Below are 12,008 nucleotides of genomic sequence, written 5' to 3'. Positions count from 1 at the left end.
GGGCCAGGTGGGGTGGACAGCTTCCTTCTCCCTGTTCCTGCTTCTAAACAACTCCCCCTCCCTCATCCCACTTTGCTTTGGAGCTGGAGCTGTTAGGTTTTACAACCCCCATCACCATCATCCGCCTTGTTTCTGTGCTGCGCCAATATCTTCCAAGGTCCCCATCACGAATATCTGGGCTCTCAGTTCACCTGCTTCCCCCATGCTACTGGAACCATCGTTATGGTAATATGAGCATCCATGTGGATGCCCAGCCTCCATCCTCCTCTCCCAACTTCTCCATCTCCACACCTTTGACAGTCTCACCCCTGCACCCATGGCCAATATCACATCTGGGAACTTCTCTGTACCAGGAGCCCACCACCTCTAAAGTCTCGGTTTCAAGCATCCCACACTCTGACCACATTCCTGGCTTTCTAGTTCACATCCTCTGATACCCACTGAACACATCTCGTGTCACTGAGACGGCCAAACCCCTCGGCCCTGCTATGCTCTCACCATCTGTCATTTACCCTGTCTGTCACTTCATTCCTCTTATGGGCCAAATTGTGTCGTTCCAAAATTCCTGTGTTGAAGTCCTAACTCCCAGAAGCTCAGAATGTAACTGTATTTGGAGATGGGACCTTGAAAGAGAAAATTAAGTTAAACAAGGCCATTTGGGTGATGCCTAATCCCATATAACTGGTCACCTTATAAGGTGATTAGGATGCAGATACGCACAGAGGCAAGACCACATGAAGACACAGGGAGAAGGTGGCATCCACAAGCCAAGGACAGAGGTGTCAGGAGAAACCCACCTGCTAAACTGTAAGATAGCAAGTGTCTGTTGTTGAAGCCTCCCAGTCTGTCATACTTTGTTATGGCTGCCTGAGCAGACTTGAACACACTTTCTTACTCAGCTCAGATTCCAGCATGACCGTTCTCTGCCACACCGTCACCGTCCCTACCAGTTACACTCACCAACTCTGGCTGAACCTGAGGAGCTGAGCATTGGTGGGGAAGATCACATAACAATGTTAATTAGCCTCTCCTGAAATATATCACTTTGAACCTTCATATATGAGCTCAACACAGTCCATAAATCTTATCAAGTTTTTCAAGTCTTCTTTCCCACTTTCCAGGAGGCTATTTCACACAGTCGATTTCATCTTCAACATCCACCTCCCCGCTTCTTATCTCAAGGTTGTGATCTGAGACCAGGAGGTACCAGCTGGGAGCCTCTGCATGCTCCTACCTCTGCAGCCTCAGGCCCAAGCTTTCCACTTCACCTTGTACCAACCAAAGGCCTCTTATTTTCTGAGTTCTATCTCCTTTTGCCTTTGCAAGAATTCCACCCCTCCATTTATCTCCTGTCTCTTCATCAATTTCTTTTACTAAATTCCTTCCATACATTTGTCTCTTCTCCTAAAAACACCTCCCTTGATCCTCATCCTCTTTCAGCAACTCCCTCATTTTTCTGCTCCTTTTAGTATCAAAATGTCTGAAAAAAGTCAACCATACTCACTGGTTCAAATCACTGACTGCCTCATTGACAATTTCTTTCTGCTGTTGGATCACTTCTGTCAGTGTGCAAGCATTTGTTCTCCTGCTACTCCAGTCTGACTCTCAGTAAGCCCAGTGACAACTTCAGGGTTGCCAAGCTGGGTCTCCTGTGTCCCGTTCCTCCTCGAGCTCTCCACAGCATTCCATGTGGCTGGCCGCTCTCTCTGTCTTGAATCTTTGTGACTCTTCTGGCTTTCCTTTACTTCATGGGCTGCTCTTTCTCAATCCCCTTTGCATCTTTCTCCACCTGACCTCCAGGCCCCCTGTTCTTCTGTTTCTAGATTATCTCACCCAGTTCCATGACTTTAAGGATCATTTATGTGCTGATGGCCCTCAAATTTATAGCTCTGTACTGACTTCTCCCTTGGGCTCCAAACACATATATCAAGCTTGACGTCTCCACCCAGACGACCTCGAACCCAACATGTGTGGCAATGATTTCTCCATCCCGTACCCACTCCCTGACCCTGTTTCCCATCTTACTAAATGGCACCAACATCCACTCACGGCTCAGATAAAAAGCCCAGGAATTGTTCTCGCTTCCAATGGACTTGACCCCACTGGTCTCTCCATCTTCATTCTCAACCCTGGCCCAAGCTGCCATACTCTTTCACTGGGAAACTGAAATCATTTTGTAAATGGTCTCTCTGTTTCTGTTCCATAGGCAGGGCTGCTCTGGGGAGGGGGGGATCTGTGAAGGATCAGTTTCTTGTTGTGTAGATGACACAGTTGGCACTAACTGGATTAATCGGATTACCCAAGGGGAGGCGCGTGCATCCCCTCCTTTCTGTCGCATTTCCCTCAGAAACAGCACTTCCATTCAGAAAGCCAGATCAAGTGCCATTAACAAATCAATTCTGATCCGCAGCCCAAGCGCTCAGACCTCGGGGCAATCCAGCCAGCCCTGAAGGGCGTGTCTTGGGCCTGGCCTGCTAATAAAGTAGAAACTATGCTGGAGGCAGAGGCGATTATTTTGATGCCTGTCTCTGTCCCTGAAGGGGAGAAGAGTGGGATTTGATTACACCATGGTCTCCTGAGGGAATTAACTCACTGCAGAATGCTAAGTTATTAATTCTCCAGCAGGAGGTTAGGTCCAGAAGGGCAGTCAGCTTTCACACCCCTCTTTGGCTCCTGCAGCCCCCTATTTAGGACAGCATTCAGGAGGTGCCCAATAATTGGATGAAAGAATAATTAATTGGTAAGTCGGGGAATAAGTCTGGGGCCTGGCCTTTTTAATCACCCTTCACTCTTTTATTTAATAAATGTAACTGGGCCCAGACTGTGTTTCTCAGAAATTAAACCAAACAGACAAGGCCCCTGTCCTTCTGACCTTATAGGCAGTGGGTGGGAGGTGGGGGGAAAGGCAGATAATCAGCATTTATCAAACAAATGCAAAGGTGTCCTCAGAGATTGAGCAACAGAGTCAAGGTAAGAGAATGGGCCACAGTGACACAGTGTGCAGGAAGGATGCCCAAGGCGGGCCTGAGGCCGGACACCTGGGCTGAGCTCTGCATGGAGCAAGGAGCCAGCTGGATCTGGGGGAAGACCCTTCTCGAGAGAGACCAGAAAATGCAAGTGGCTGTTGTCAGAAAAAATAGTCCCAGTACATGTGGCTCAGGCCACCTTCGCTGGGCGGCTGCTCTCCTCCTCACCCTGGGGGTAAGGTGGGTGTGTCCCTGCTGGGCCGAGGGCTTTGCCCAGGATTGGTCTGCCTGCCTGGGTACCATCCTTCCCTCCAGCCTTTCTCACTCATGGCATGGGGCTTTGTTCCATTCCCACCTCTTCTAACAGAGCCTTTCACAATCCCACTCGGAAGGGCTCCCTCCCCTCTCTGAAGTCCTGGAGCACGTTTTTGACGCCTGTCTGAAGTGGGTCAGCACTGCATGCACCTGGATGTGAGTCTCCTCCCCATGCCCTCTCTTCCCGTTCCCATCACGGGGCTGCTCTTGGGTAGAGGCCTCAACTCCTTTGTCTCCCATACTCCCCGGGCCGAGCCCAGGGTCCTCAGTAACAGATGTGGAGAGTCTGAATAGATTGCCTGGCCCAGTAAAATTCTGAGGGGGCAAATAAAGAGTCACAGAAGTCTTGCTTCTCATTCCAGCATCTCTAACATGGGCAAGGAAGGAGGGCATTCCATCATCTCCTGGAATAGGACCAGCTTTGGATCTGAAAGTAGTTTCCAGGAGGGTGATGAAAAATTTTCAAGAATATTCCTGGCTTTCTTATGGGAATGCTTGGAGACTTTCATAAGAACAGTGCCACAAGATAAGGGACAGCTTGAAGATGAAGAGTCCCAGGATGGAGAGATCAGGTGAAAGAGGTGGTGAACCACTTTCCCGGAGGCAGGCTCCATCCCACACCCCCATTCAACGACTCCCCCAGCCACTCTCAGTGAGCACCACCCACCAGGAAAACACACCTACTCACTTGCAGCCAGCCTTCCTCCAGCTAACTCCCCCGCCCCGCCCAATATTCCCAGACATCCCCAATTCCAGCACTAGTTAGTCCCACCAAGAAAGCCAGATACTGTCAGATGGAACACGAGGGCACAAAAGGTGGCTTCGGTGGCAAGGCACCATGGCTGGCTGCAGGGCATGCTGTGGGCCCTCAGCTCCCGCACTATGGCTGATGGGGATGAGGCCCTGGCCCAACCCTGGAGGAGGGAAAGCTGATGGGCACGAGCATGAGATGGGCATGGAGATGTGCTGGGCACTGCGGCTGACCTTTCACGAGGACCGTCCTGGCCTCGGCCCACTCGCTCCTCCCGTCAGACGTCAGCAGGCCAATTGGAGGCAAACGCTCATCCTCGTTGGAAGCCATTTTGACTATCTTTCTCAACTGAGTGAACAGATCCCCCTCACTGAGACGGCGGAAATTAATGACAACATCCAAGACAAAGAACTGTGGGGTAAACAGGTCAAACACGTCACTTGTTGGGTGGCCAGGCCTTCACTCAGCCTTCACACGTGAGCTTGGGACAGGGATGCTCAGGCCCAAGGTTCCCAAGGTGTTTGGTGGTTCTAGTCTCAGTTTAGGGACGAAGCCAAGGCTGGACTGTGCTGGATTCCATGCTGCCCCCAATCAAAGAAGGCAACATTAAACTTAGCCAAAAGAAAATGTGCTTTTATGGTTCACGGAATCCATTATGTTTGTGGGGAATGGAATATAAATTGGCACAGCTACTGTTGGAGAGCAGTGTCTACCAAAACTAAAAATGTGCATACCTATGACTAAGCAATTGCACTTATAAATGCATATTTTAGCCTGAGGCTTAGAGAAACATACCCGTGTATACCGGAAGACACGAGGAATGTGCCTCTCGGCCTTGTTTGCAACAGCAAAATTGTAGCAAGAGCCTCACTGCTCTCCAGAAGGGGAATGGCTAAGTGAAATGTGGTGTATATGTCTGGGGCATGTCTACCCAGCCATTGAAAAGAGTGAATTAGCAATAGATAGAGCCACAGTGATGGGTCTTAAACACACTGGTGAGTGGAGGAAAAAAGCAAGCTGGCAATCATATGCAAAGGAAGATTAAAATGGAAAACCAACACACACCATGCGTGCATGTGCACCTACACATGTGCATGTGTGTGCACCCTTTACATGTGTACCTATGTGTGCTTTGTATGTCAGCCCTGTGGTTCTGTCATTTTGTAGCTTTGAAGGCTAGAGCCTTGGGCTTTGTGAAGGGTCTATTCCTAGACCCAGGTCAAGATACCCTTTTCAGCTGATTGATATGAGTACCTTGTTTTCCCTTCCCCTCCAACACCCTAGCAGTGTCTGCATGGCCTGGTCTAGTGCAGGGGCCCAGAGCATGTCTGGAAGAGGTGGTTACGGTGGCCTGTGGGAGCTGGGAAATACTTGGCTTGACTTTCGAATGAAGATGGGGAAACATCCTTGGTCTATGGCCAAGGTGTCAGGTGGGCTGTGAGAGCTCCTAGATGGCCTTCAAATCTAGGAACAGAGGTCACAGCTTCCCTCAGATGTCAGGGCTCCACAGTGCTCCCAACTTACTAAAAATGTGAGGTGAGCCCAAGATCACATTGCAGAGCAAGTACCAGGGGAGTCCCTGGGATTGTTGCCAAACTTGGGTTTTAGCAAAGCAAAAACAAAAACAAAACTGTTTGTCAGAGGAAATATTTATGTGAAGCTCAATATATGGAATATATAGTGCAGTGGGCACAGGGAAGAGGTCAGGAGCCCTCATCCTTAGCCTGTCCCCCAGGACCCATGGGTCCTTGTTGGCTCTGTGGAACCCAGTCTGAGGACCTGAGCTGCAGGGGGTAGACCGTGACCTTGGGGCACTGGCCAGACCTAGGAGTCCTTCCCACTCTTGGACAGACCACTTAACTTGTCTGAGTCTCATGTCCTCAACCGTCACATGGAGATCCTAAGGCCCCCTCTGCAGGGTCACTGTGAGGATTAAGTGGGATGAATGCATGTTAAGTGCTGAGCCCACAGGCTGGCACATGAAAAGGTCCTATTTGTCAGTCTGTAACACTGTCTGTCTGTGTGTGGTCTCGAGAAAGGCCAGAGCCTGGGTGACTGCATGGAAAAGAACAGATGTACAGGTAGAGGGTCTCAATCATGACCCTCGGTGCATCAGGGCTGAAGTGAGAGTCCAGTGAGGATATTCTCAAACTGACGGCTCTCAGTCTTAGAAACCAACTGGTGGAGAGACATGGGACTGACTGGAAGTAGGCACCTCACTTTGGAGACATGGTGCCCTAGCTCCCTGTGTGACTCAGGGAAGAAGGCTGAGCCCCCTCGGAGAAGGTAATGGATGTGAACGCATGGCCACTGCATGCTCTGTGCCCTCCCTCACCAAGACAAGGGGCTGCTTACCTGATTGCAGCAGGCTACGATGACGTGCTCAGGCTCCGGCATGATGCTGCTGTTCTGGGCCACCAGCGTGTCCTGGGTATGGCCGGGGAGCCGGTAGGAGGAGAAGAGCCCATAATATTGCTTCATGCAAAGGGGCTGCCCTGACAGCTGGCCTTTGGCACAGTCAGTGGGAATGGAGTGGCTGAAGGAGAGGAGTGGGAAGGAGGCAGCCACGAGGGGATGGTGGGGGGTGAGGGGAGACAGAGAATGGGTTCTATTGTAACTTGATTAGGCAAAACAAGGCACAGAACCCAGAATTGCATCATCATGGCAGATGCAGAGCTCAATTCTCCACTTTTTAAAGTAGTGGAGGCCCCATTTCCACAACACACGGAGACCCTCAGAGTTTCCTCAAACCTCTGCCTCATAAACGGCATGTGCAAACTCTGCCAGTTAGCCTTCTGCATCTTTGCTTATGCTGATCTCTCAGCATGCCTTTGCCCCAACCCCAGAACTCAACTGTTCTATTCAGAAAACTCCTTCCCCTCCTTCAAGAGCCTACTCCTTTATCATCTCTTTTAGAAGCCTCTTCTGAGGTCAGTGCAGGAAGTTATTTTTCCCTGTGGTCTCAGCATGCCTTGTCCCTATCCTTCCTCTCTTCCTCTCTTTCTTCCATCCATACACCCATCCATCTATCCAACATCCATCCGTACATCCATACATCTACCATACATCCACCACCAAACATTCATCCCTCCTTCCACTCACCACCCTCTCATCCATCCACCATCCACACATCTACCCACCATCCATCTATTCTTCCATCCACCCATCCATCCACCAAGCATCCATCCACCATCCACCCATCTATCCACCATCCATCCATCTTTCCATTCAGCCATCTTTCCATCCATCCATCCATCCATCCTTCCACTCTTTCAGCCAACAAATATTTGTGAAGCACATCCTCCGTATAGGCCAGGCACCATTCTGGGATGTGGGGATATGGCAGCAAATAAGACATGTAGCTCCTGCTCTACTGGGGTGCAGGTCCTAGGATGTGTAGGTGGGGAGTAGACCACAAGCAGCAAACCAGTGAACAGGAGAATTTCAGGTAGTGAGACAGAGTGTTGGCAGGGACAGGAGGTGGTGACTAGGGGCAGTCTCACTGAGGCAGGTTGATTGAGCTGACCCCTAAGGGTAAAGTGTCCCACAGCACTGCAACTCAAAGTATGAGTATTGCACTAAACTGCTGTGACTGACCCATGACTTGGTGTAATGCCTGAACCCAGAAATGTTTGTAGCAATGTGATGGGAGTTTTATGTCTGTTGAATCCTGTAATAAAACATTTGGTCTCATATTTCGTACCGTTTTTCTAGTAATCAATTTTTTGTTGTTTTACACAAATTTTACAAAATGAAAGAAAATGTATTGGTTCTTCCCCAGAGGCAGCTTGAGAAGCCCTGGTTAAAGGCAGAGAGAAGCCAGTGGGGCTGAGGCCCAGTGAAGACAGGGCCAGAGAGGTGGGCAGGCCAGGTCCTGTGGGGCTCCAGTGGCAGTGCGGAGGAGCTATCATCCTATTCTTGGTGCAGTGAAAGCCCTCGGGAGGCTTTAGCACGCAGGGGCACGACTGGGTTTCCATTTTGTTGTTGTACTGACCCTGCTTGTATGGGGAGAATGGACTGAAAGGTGTCACAGGAAGAACAAGGAAGGAGGTTGTGGCAGAGAAGGAACGTGATGTCTCGTGAGGGCAGCAGGGAGGGAGGAGGGAGCTTGAGGACATGGTGGGGAGGGAGAATGACCACATCTGAGCACCATGGGTTACATGAGGGTGCAAGGGAGAAAGCAGAACAAGCACAGGTGACTTCTAGGTTCCCAGACTCACCAGCAGGGCATGCGCTGGTGCACGTATGGACATGGCTCCACAAGGTGTGGGAGGAGTTGGGGAGCGGGGAGGGAGAGGCGAAGCTCTCCTGGCTCATTTGTAATGACTGAGAGACACCCCAGTGGGGATGGCTGAGGCTTGGATGAGCGAGTGTGGGACTCAGGGGAAGGGACACAGCTGTATTTTGTGTCTGTTTAAATGACTGTCTTGCCCAATAGTCTAAGGACATTTTGAGGGGAGGATGAGGCCTTATTTCTCTTCCTCTTCCCAGCGTAACTACATTGCAAAGTGAATAAGTTAATTAATTAATTAATTAATTAAAGGTTCAAAATAGGCACTTAAGTCCTTTTCAATCATTGGACATGGGAACCTGCATGTGGATATGCATGGGTATTCGTGTCTGTGTGAGTGTGTACACACACATGTGAAAGTCTGGGATCAGAAGGAAAGTGAAGTCTCATGGGGGCAGTCAGTGATGAATGGGCACCAAGTACCCAGGCCCAGCAAGACAAGGCTGTTTGAAAACAGACAGGACAGTGAGCTGGAGGGGCGAGTTCTGGGAGGAAATAGAGTGCTATCCACGAAGAAGGGAGAGACCAAAGACACACCATGAGGAGACAACAGCCCAGGGCCTAGTGACCCATGGCATTTAGAGAGGAGTGAGCAGAGCGCCCAGGAGTGTGTGGTGCAGAATGCCCTGGACAGCCTGAGTTGCTCCACCCTGAGAGTCTGGGAGCCCTGCCTGCCCCTCTCTGGAGGGAACAGCCCTACCCTGGAGGGGCTGTGGGTCTAAGCCTCTGTCCCAAGGCTGGGTAAAGACTGAGTTGAGTCAAGTTGAACAGAGAGTGAAGTTTACCCCTTGCCCCCTCCTTGCTCTGCCGCCACCTGGCTGTGTGACCATGGATGAGTTACTTAACCTCTCTGAGCTGCAGCTTCCTCATCTGTGCAAGGGATGCTTCTTTGGGCCTCTCTCTCTCCTTCCAGCTTCTAATGCCCTTATAGTCTCTACCTTGAGAGACTTGGGTCCTCCAGACCCGCTTACTCTCCCTGCTGCTCCCAGACACCCTCCTGCTCTCTTAAGCTTGGCCAGGAGAGGGACTTTCCTCCTAAAATCAAAGAGAGCCTGCGGTGCTTGAACAGCCCTCTCCATCTGTCAGAACAGCCTCATGTCCACTGAGCTTGGTGGGATTGAGGACACAGAGGCTCCGGCTGGAGACACCATTCCTCCAAGTGGCAAAGCAGAACTCCCCATCACCTCACTCTAACACCTCTTCCTTCCCCGCCTTCCTATGTGTTCTCCAGCTTCAAATGAATTCACTCCACCTCTGCATGTACGTGTGGAGGGAGGGGGCATTTTTAAAAGATCAAGGAAGGATGGTGCTTGCCCCAGGAAAAGGAACAGTTAACAGACAGGCCAGCTGGGTTAAAGGTCATCCCGATGGTGGGGGAGTGGGTGGGGGCGGGAACATCTGCTCGGTGCCAGGAGGCAGGAATGGGAATACAGAGCTGGAAAAAGACAAGGTTCCTGGAATGGAGGTGGACGCATAGGCAGACTGTGCTGGAACAGGGCATCACCCTCCCAGTCCTACCTGTCCAGCAGGGCCTTGTAGCTGAGTACACCAGAGATGAGGCTGGCTGCAAACCTGCAGGGAGAAGGGAGGCCTGAGCCCTTCCTCCCAGGGCCTGTCTTCCCCCCTCCCTCCCTCCCTTCTGCCTCCCCTCCCTCCTTCCCTCTTCCTTCCATCTTCCTCTTCCCTCCCTTCTCCCTCCCTCCTCCCTACTGCCAAACTCTATGATCCCCCACTGTATGCCGCCCCTGTGTGCACTAATCACATGTGGTTCTTGCCCCCCAGCCCAGTGCCGCGAGCCCACCACAGGCCTTGGATTCAAAATGGTCCTTTGGTGAGAACTGGGGGTGGAGCAGCTCTTGGGGAGGGGAGAGGAAACAGGAATCACCTTGAAGAGGAGAGGGAGCGGAGAGGGAGACGGAAGCCAGGAGAGGCCACAGAGCAGGCCAGAAGGGGTGGAGGGTGAAGGGTGGAGTTCTTCCTTGGAAAGGCCAGCCCTGGGGCCGGACAGGGCAGGGCCCCTGACCTTGTGGAAAATTTTCTCCCAGGAAAAGCTAGTAATTTGGTCCCTTTCCTCCCACACCCCAGTACTAATGAAAAGGAAATCGAGTGCTTGGGGAAAGGACTGGAGAAATGAGCAGTGGGAACTGTCATCCCAGGATGCTGGGCCTGGCTTAATTGCACCAGGAGGAAAATACCTCCTCAGATGCAATTGTGAGAATGGTTTTCAGAAGTCATTCATCCGTCCACACCTTCCTTCTTCCCTGGGGAGACCCCAGCTACAGTGGGAGGGAAGGCTGGCCAGCTGGTAGGGTGGGGTGGGGAGGTCTTCCTAGCATGGCTAAGCCCTGCCCAGAGGTGAGGTGGGCCCTGCCTCTTGTCCTCGGGCCACTTTGCTCTGCCCTCCCTCTAAACTGTCTCCACCACTTGCCCCACTCAGGTCTTAAGACCAGACTCTGAGAGACTCCAGAAGGGAAACCCTTTCTGCCTGCACCCATCCTCCATTGTCATCAGCGGCCAGAGGCCCTTCCAACGGCTCAGTGAGCTCTGAAATTACAGCAGATGGCACAGGCTCTGGCTGCTGGCGGGGAGGAATTGTTTCCAGCCTTCTGGGGCCTCTGCTTAGAGCTGGGGGCTCTGGAAGGAAGCAGAGACGCTCTCAGACAGCCTGGGGCGGTGTTTCCCAGGGACAAGTACTGGTGTGGTCCAGGGACACACGCCTCCTCCCAGGGCCTCAGCCAGGCGGAGGCTGTGGGGATATTTGGACCCATGACCTCCATGAGTGCCCATTCCACTGCAAGATAAATATAGACTAAGGCTGATTGTGTGATTTCCACTCCAGTGCAGCCACACCTAACCTTGCTCCCCACCTGATGGCCTGGACGTCCACTGTCTTGCGGCATTTGGCCCCAGGAAGCTCAGCCGAGGCTCCAGCTTTGGCCTTTCTTTGCTGGCACTGGGGTAAGGGCCCCTGCCTTGGGTGAGTCCCCAGGTTATGAGCTAGGAGCACCAAGGCCTCACCTCAGCTGGTCGTCGGTGCCAGGGAAGTGCTGCCGAGCAAAGATCACGGCGGGGCTGGAGTTGACAGGCAGGGCCAGGCGGTTGTTGAGATACATGTCATTCAGCCAGTACTCAGACACCTGCCAGGGAGGGCAGGGAAGGCCGTCACATCCCTCCAAACAGTCCCAGCCTGACAGCCCCGAGAAAAAATTGGGACGCTTCACCAGAGCATTAATTCATTCATTCCACAAATATATGCTAAGCCCCAGGTATGTGCCAGGAGCTTCCCAGTCCACCGGGCCTGTCCTTCACCTTCGTGCCCTCCTGTCTCCTTTCTTCTCTCCCAGTCCCCATCCTGGTGGCTTGGTGCTACATTGCTGTCCTCTGCCTGTCCTTACAGGTGTCTCCTTCCTGCCCTTCACCCTCTCTTCTTTCCTGGTGCAATCTCTGTCCTCATCTGTCCCCTATTCCTGTCCCCGATTTGTCCTCCTCTTTCTCTATCCATATTTCCCATTCCTCATCTTGCTTGTTTCTCATCCTTGTCCCTTCCTGTCCTCCAATCCATGCCACCTGCCTGTTCCCACACCTATCCCCCATCCCTGTCCCTCGTCTCTCCTTCTGCCCTGTCTTTGTCCCCTACCTGCCTCTCACTGAGACCCCTCTGTCTCCAGGTCTGCCTCCCGCCCCT

At 52.0% G+C, this 12,008-nt stretch overlaps 1 protein-coding gene across 1 annotated transcript in view; it reads right to left on the bottom strand.

The window, feature by feature from the left end:
• Positions 1 to 12,008, bottom strand: part of CHAT (choline O-acetyltransferase) — a 52,509-nt gene that overhangs the window by 34,749 nt on the left and 5,752 nt on the right. Inside the window, 4 exon segments of the mRNA XM_030798084.1 lie at positions 4,266 to 4,443; positions 6,388 to 6,568; positions 9,842 to 9,895; positions 11,342 to 11,460. Of these exon segments, the coding sequence (XP_030653944.1) occupies positions 4,266 to 4,443; positions 6,388 to 6,568; positions 9,842 to 9,895; positions 11,342 to 11,460 (532 nt within the window).

The sequence above is a fragment of the Nomascus leucogenys genome, chromosome 18, assembly GCF_006542625.1.
Source record: "Nomascus leucogenys isolate Asia chromosome 18, Asia_NLE_v1, whole genome shotgun sequence".
NCBI lineage: Eukaryota > Metazoa > Chordata > Mammalia > Primates > Hylobatidae > Nomascus > Nomascus leucogenys.
This window is presented reverse-complemented; position numbering and strand designations above follow the sequence as displayed.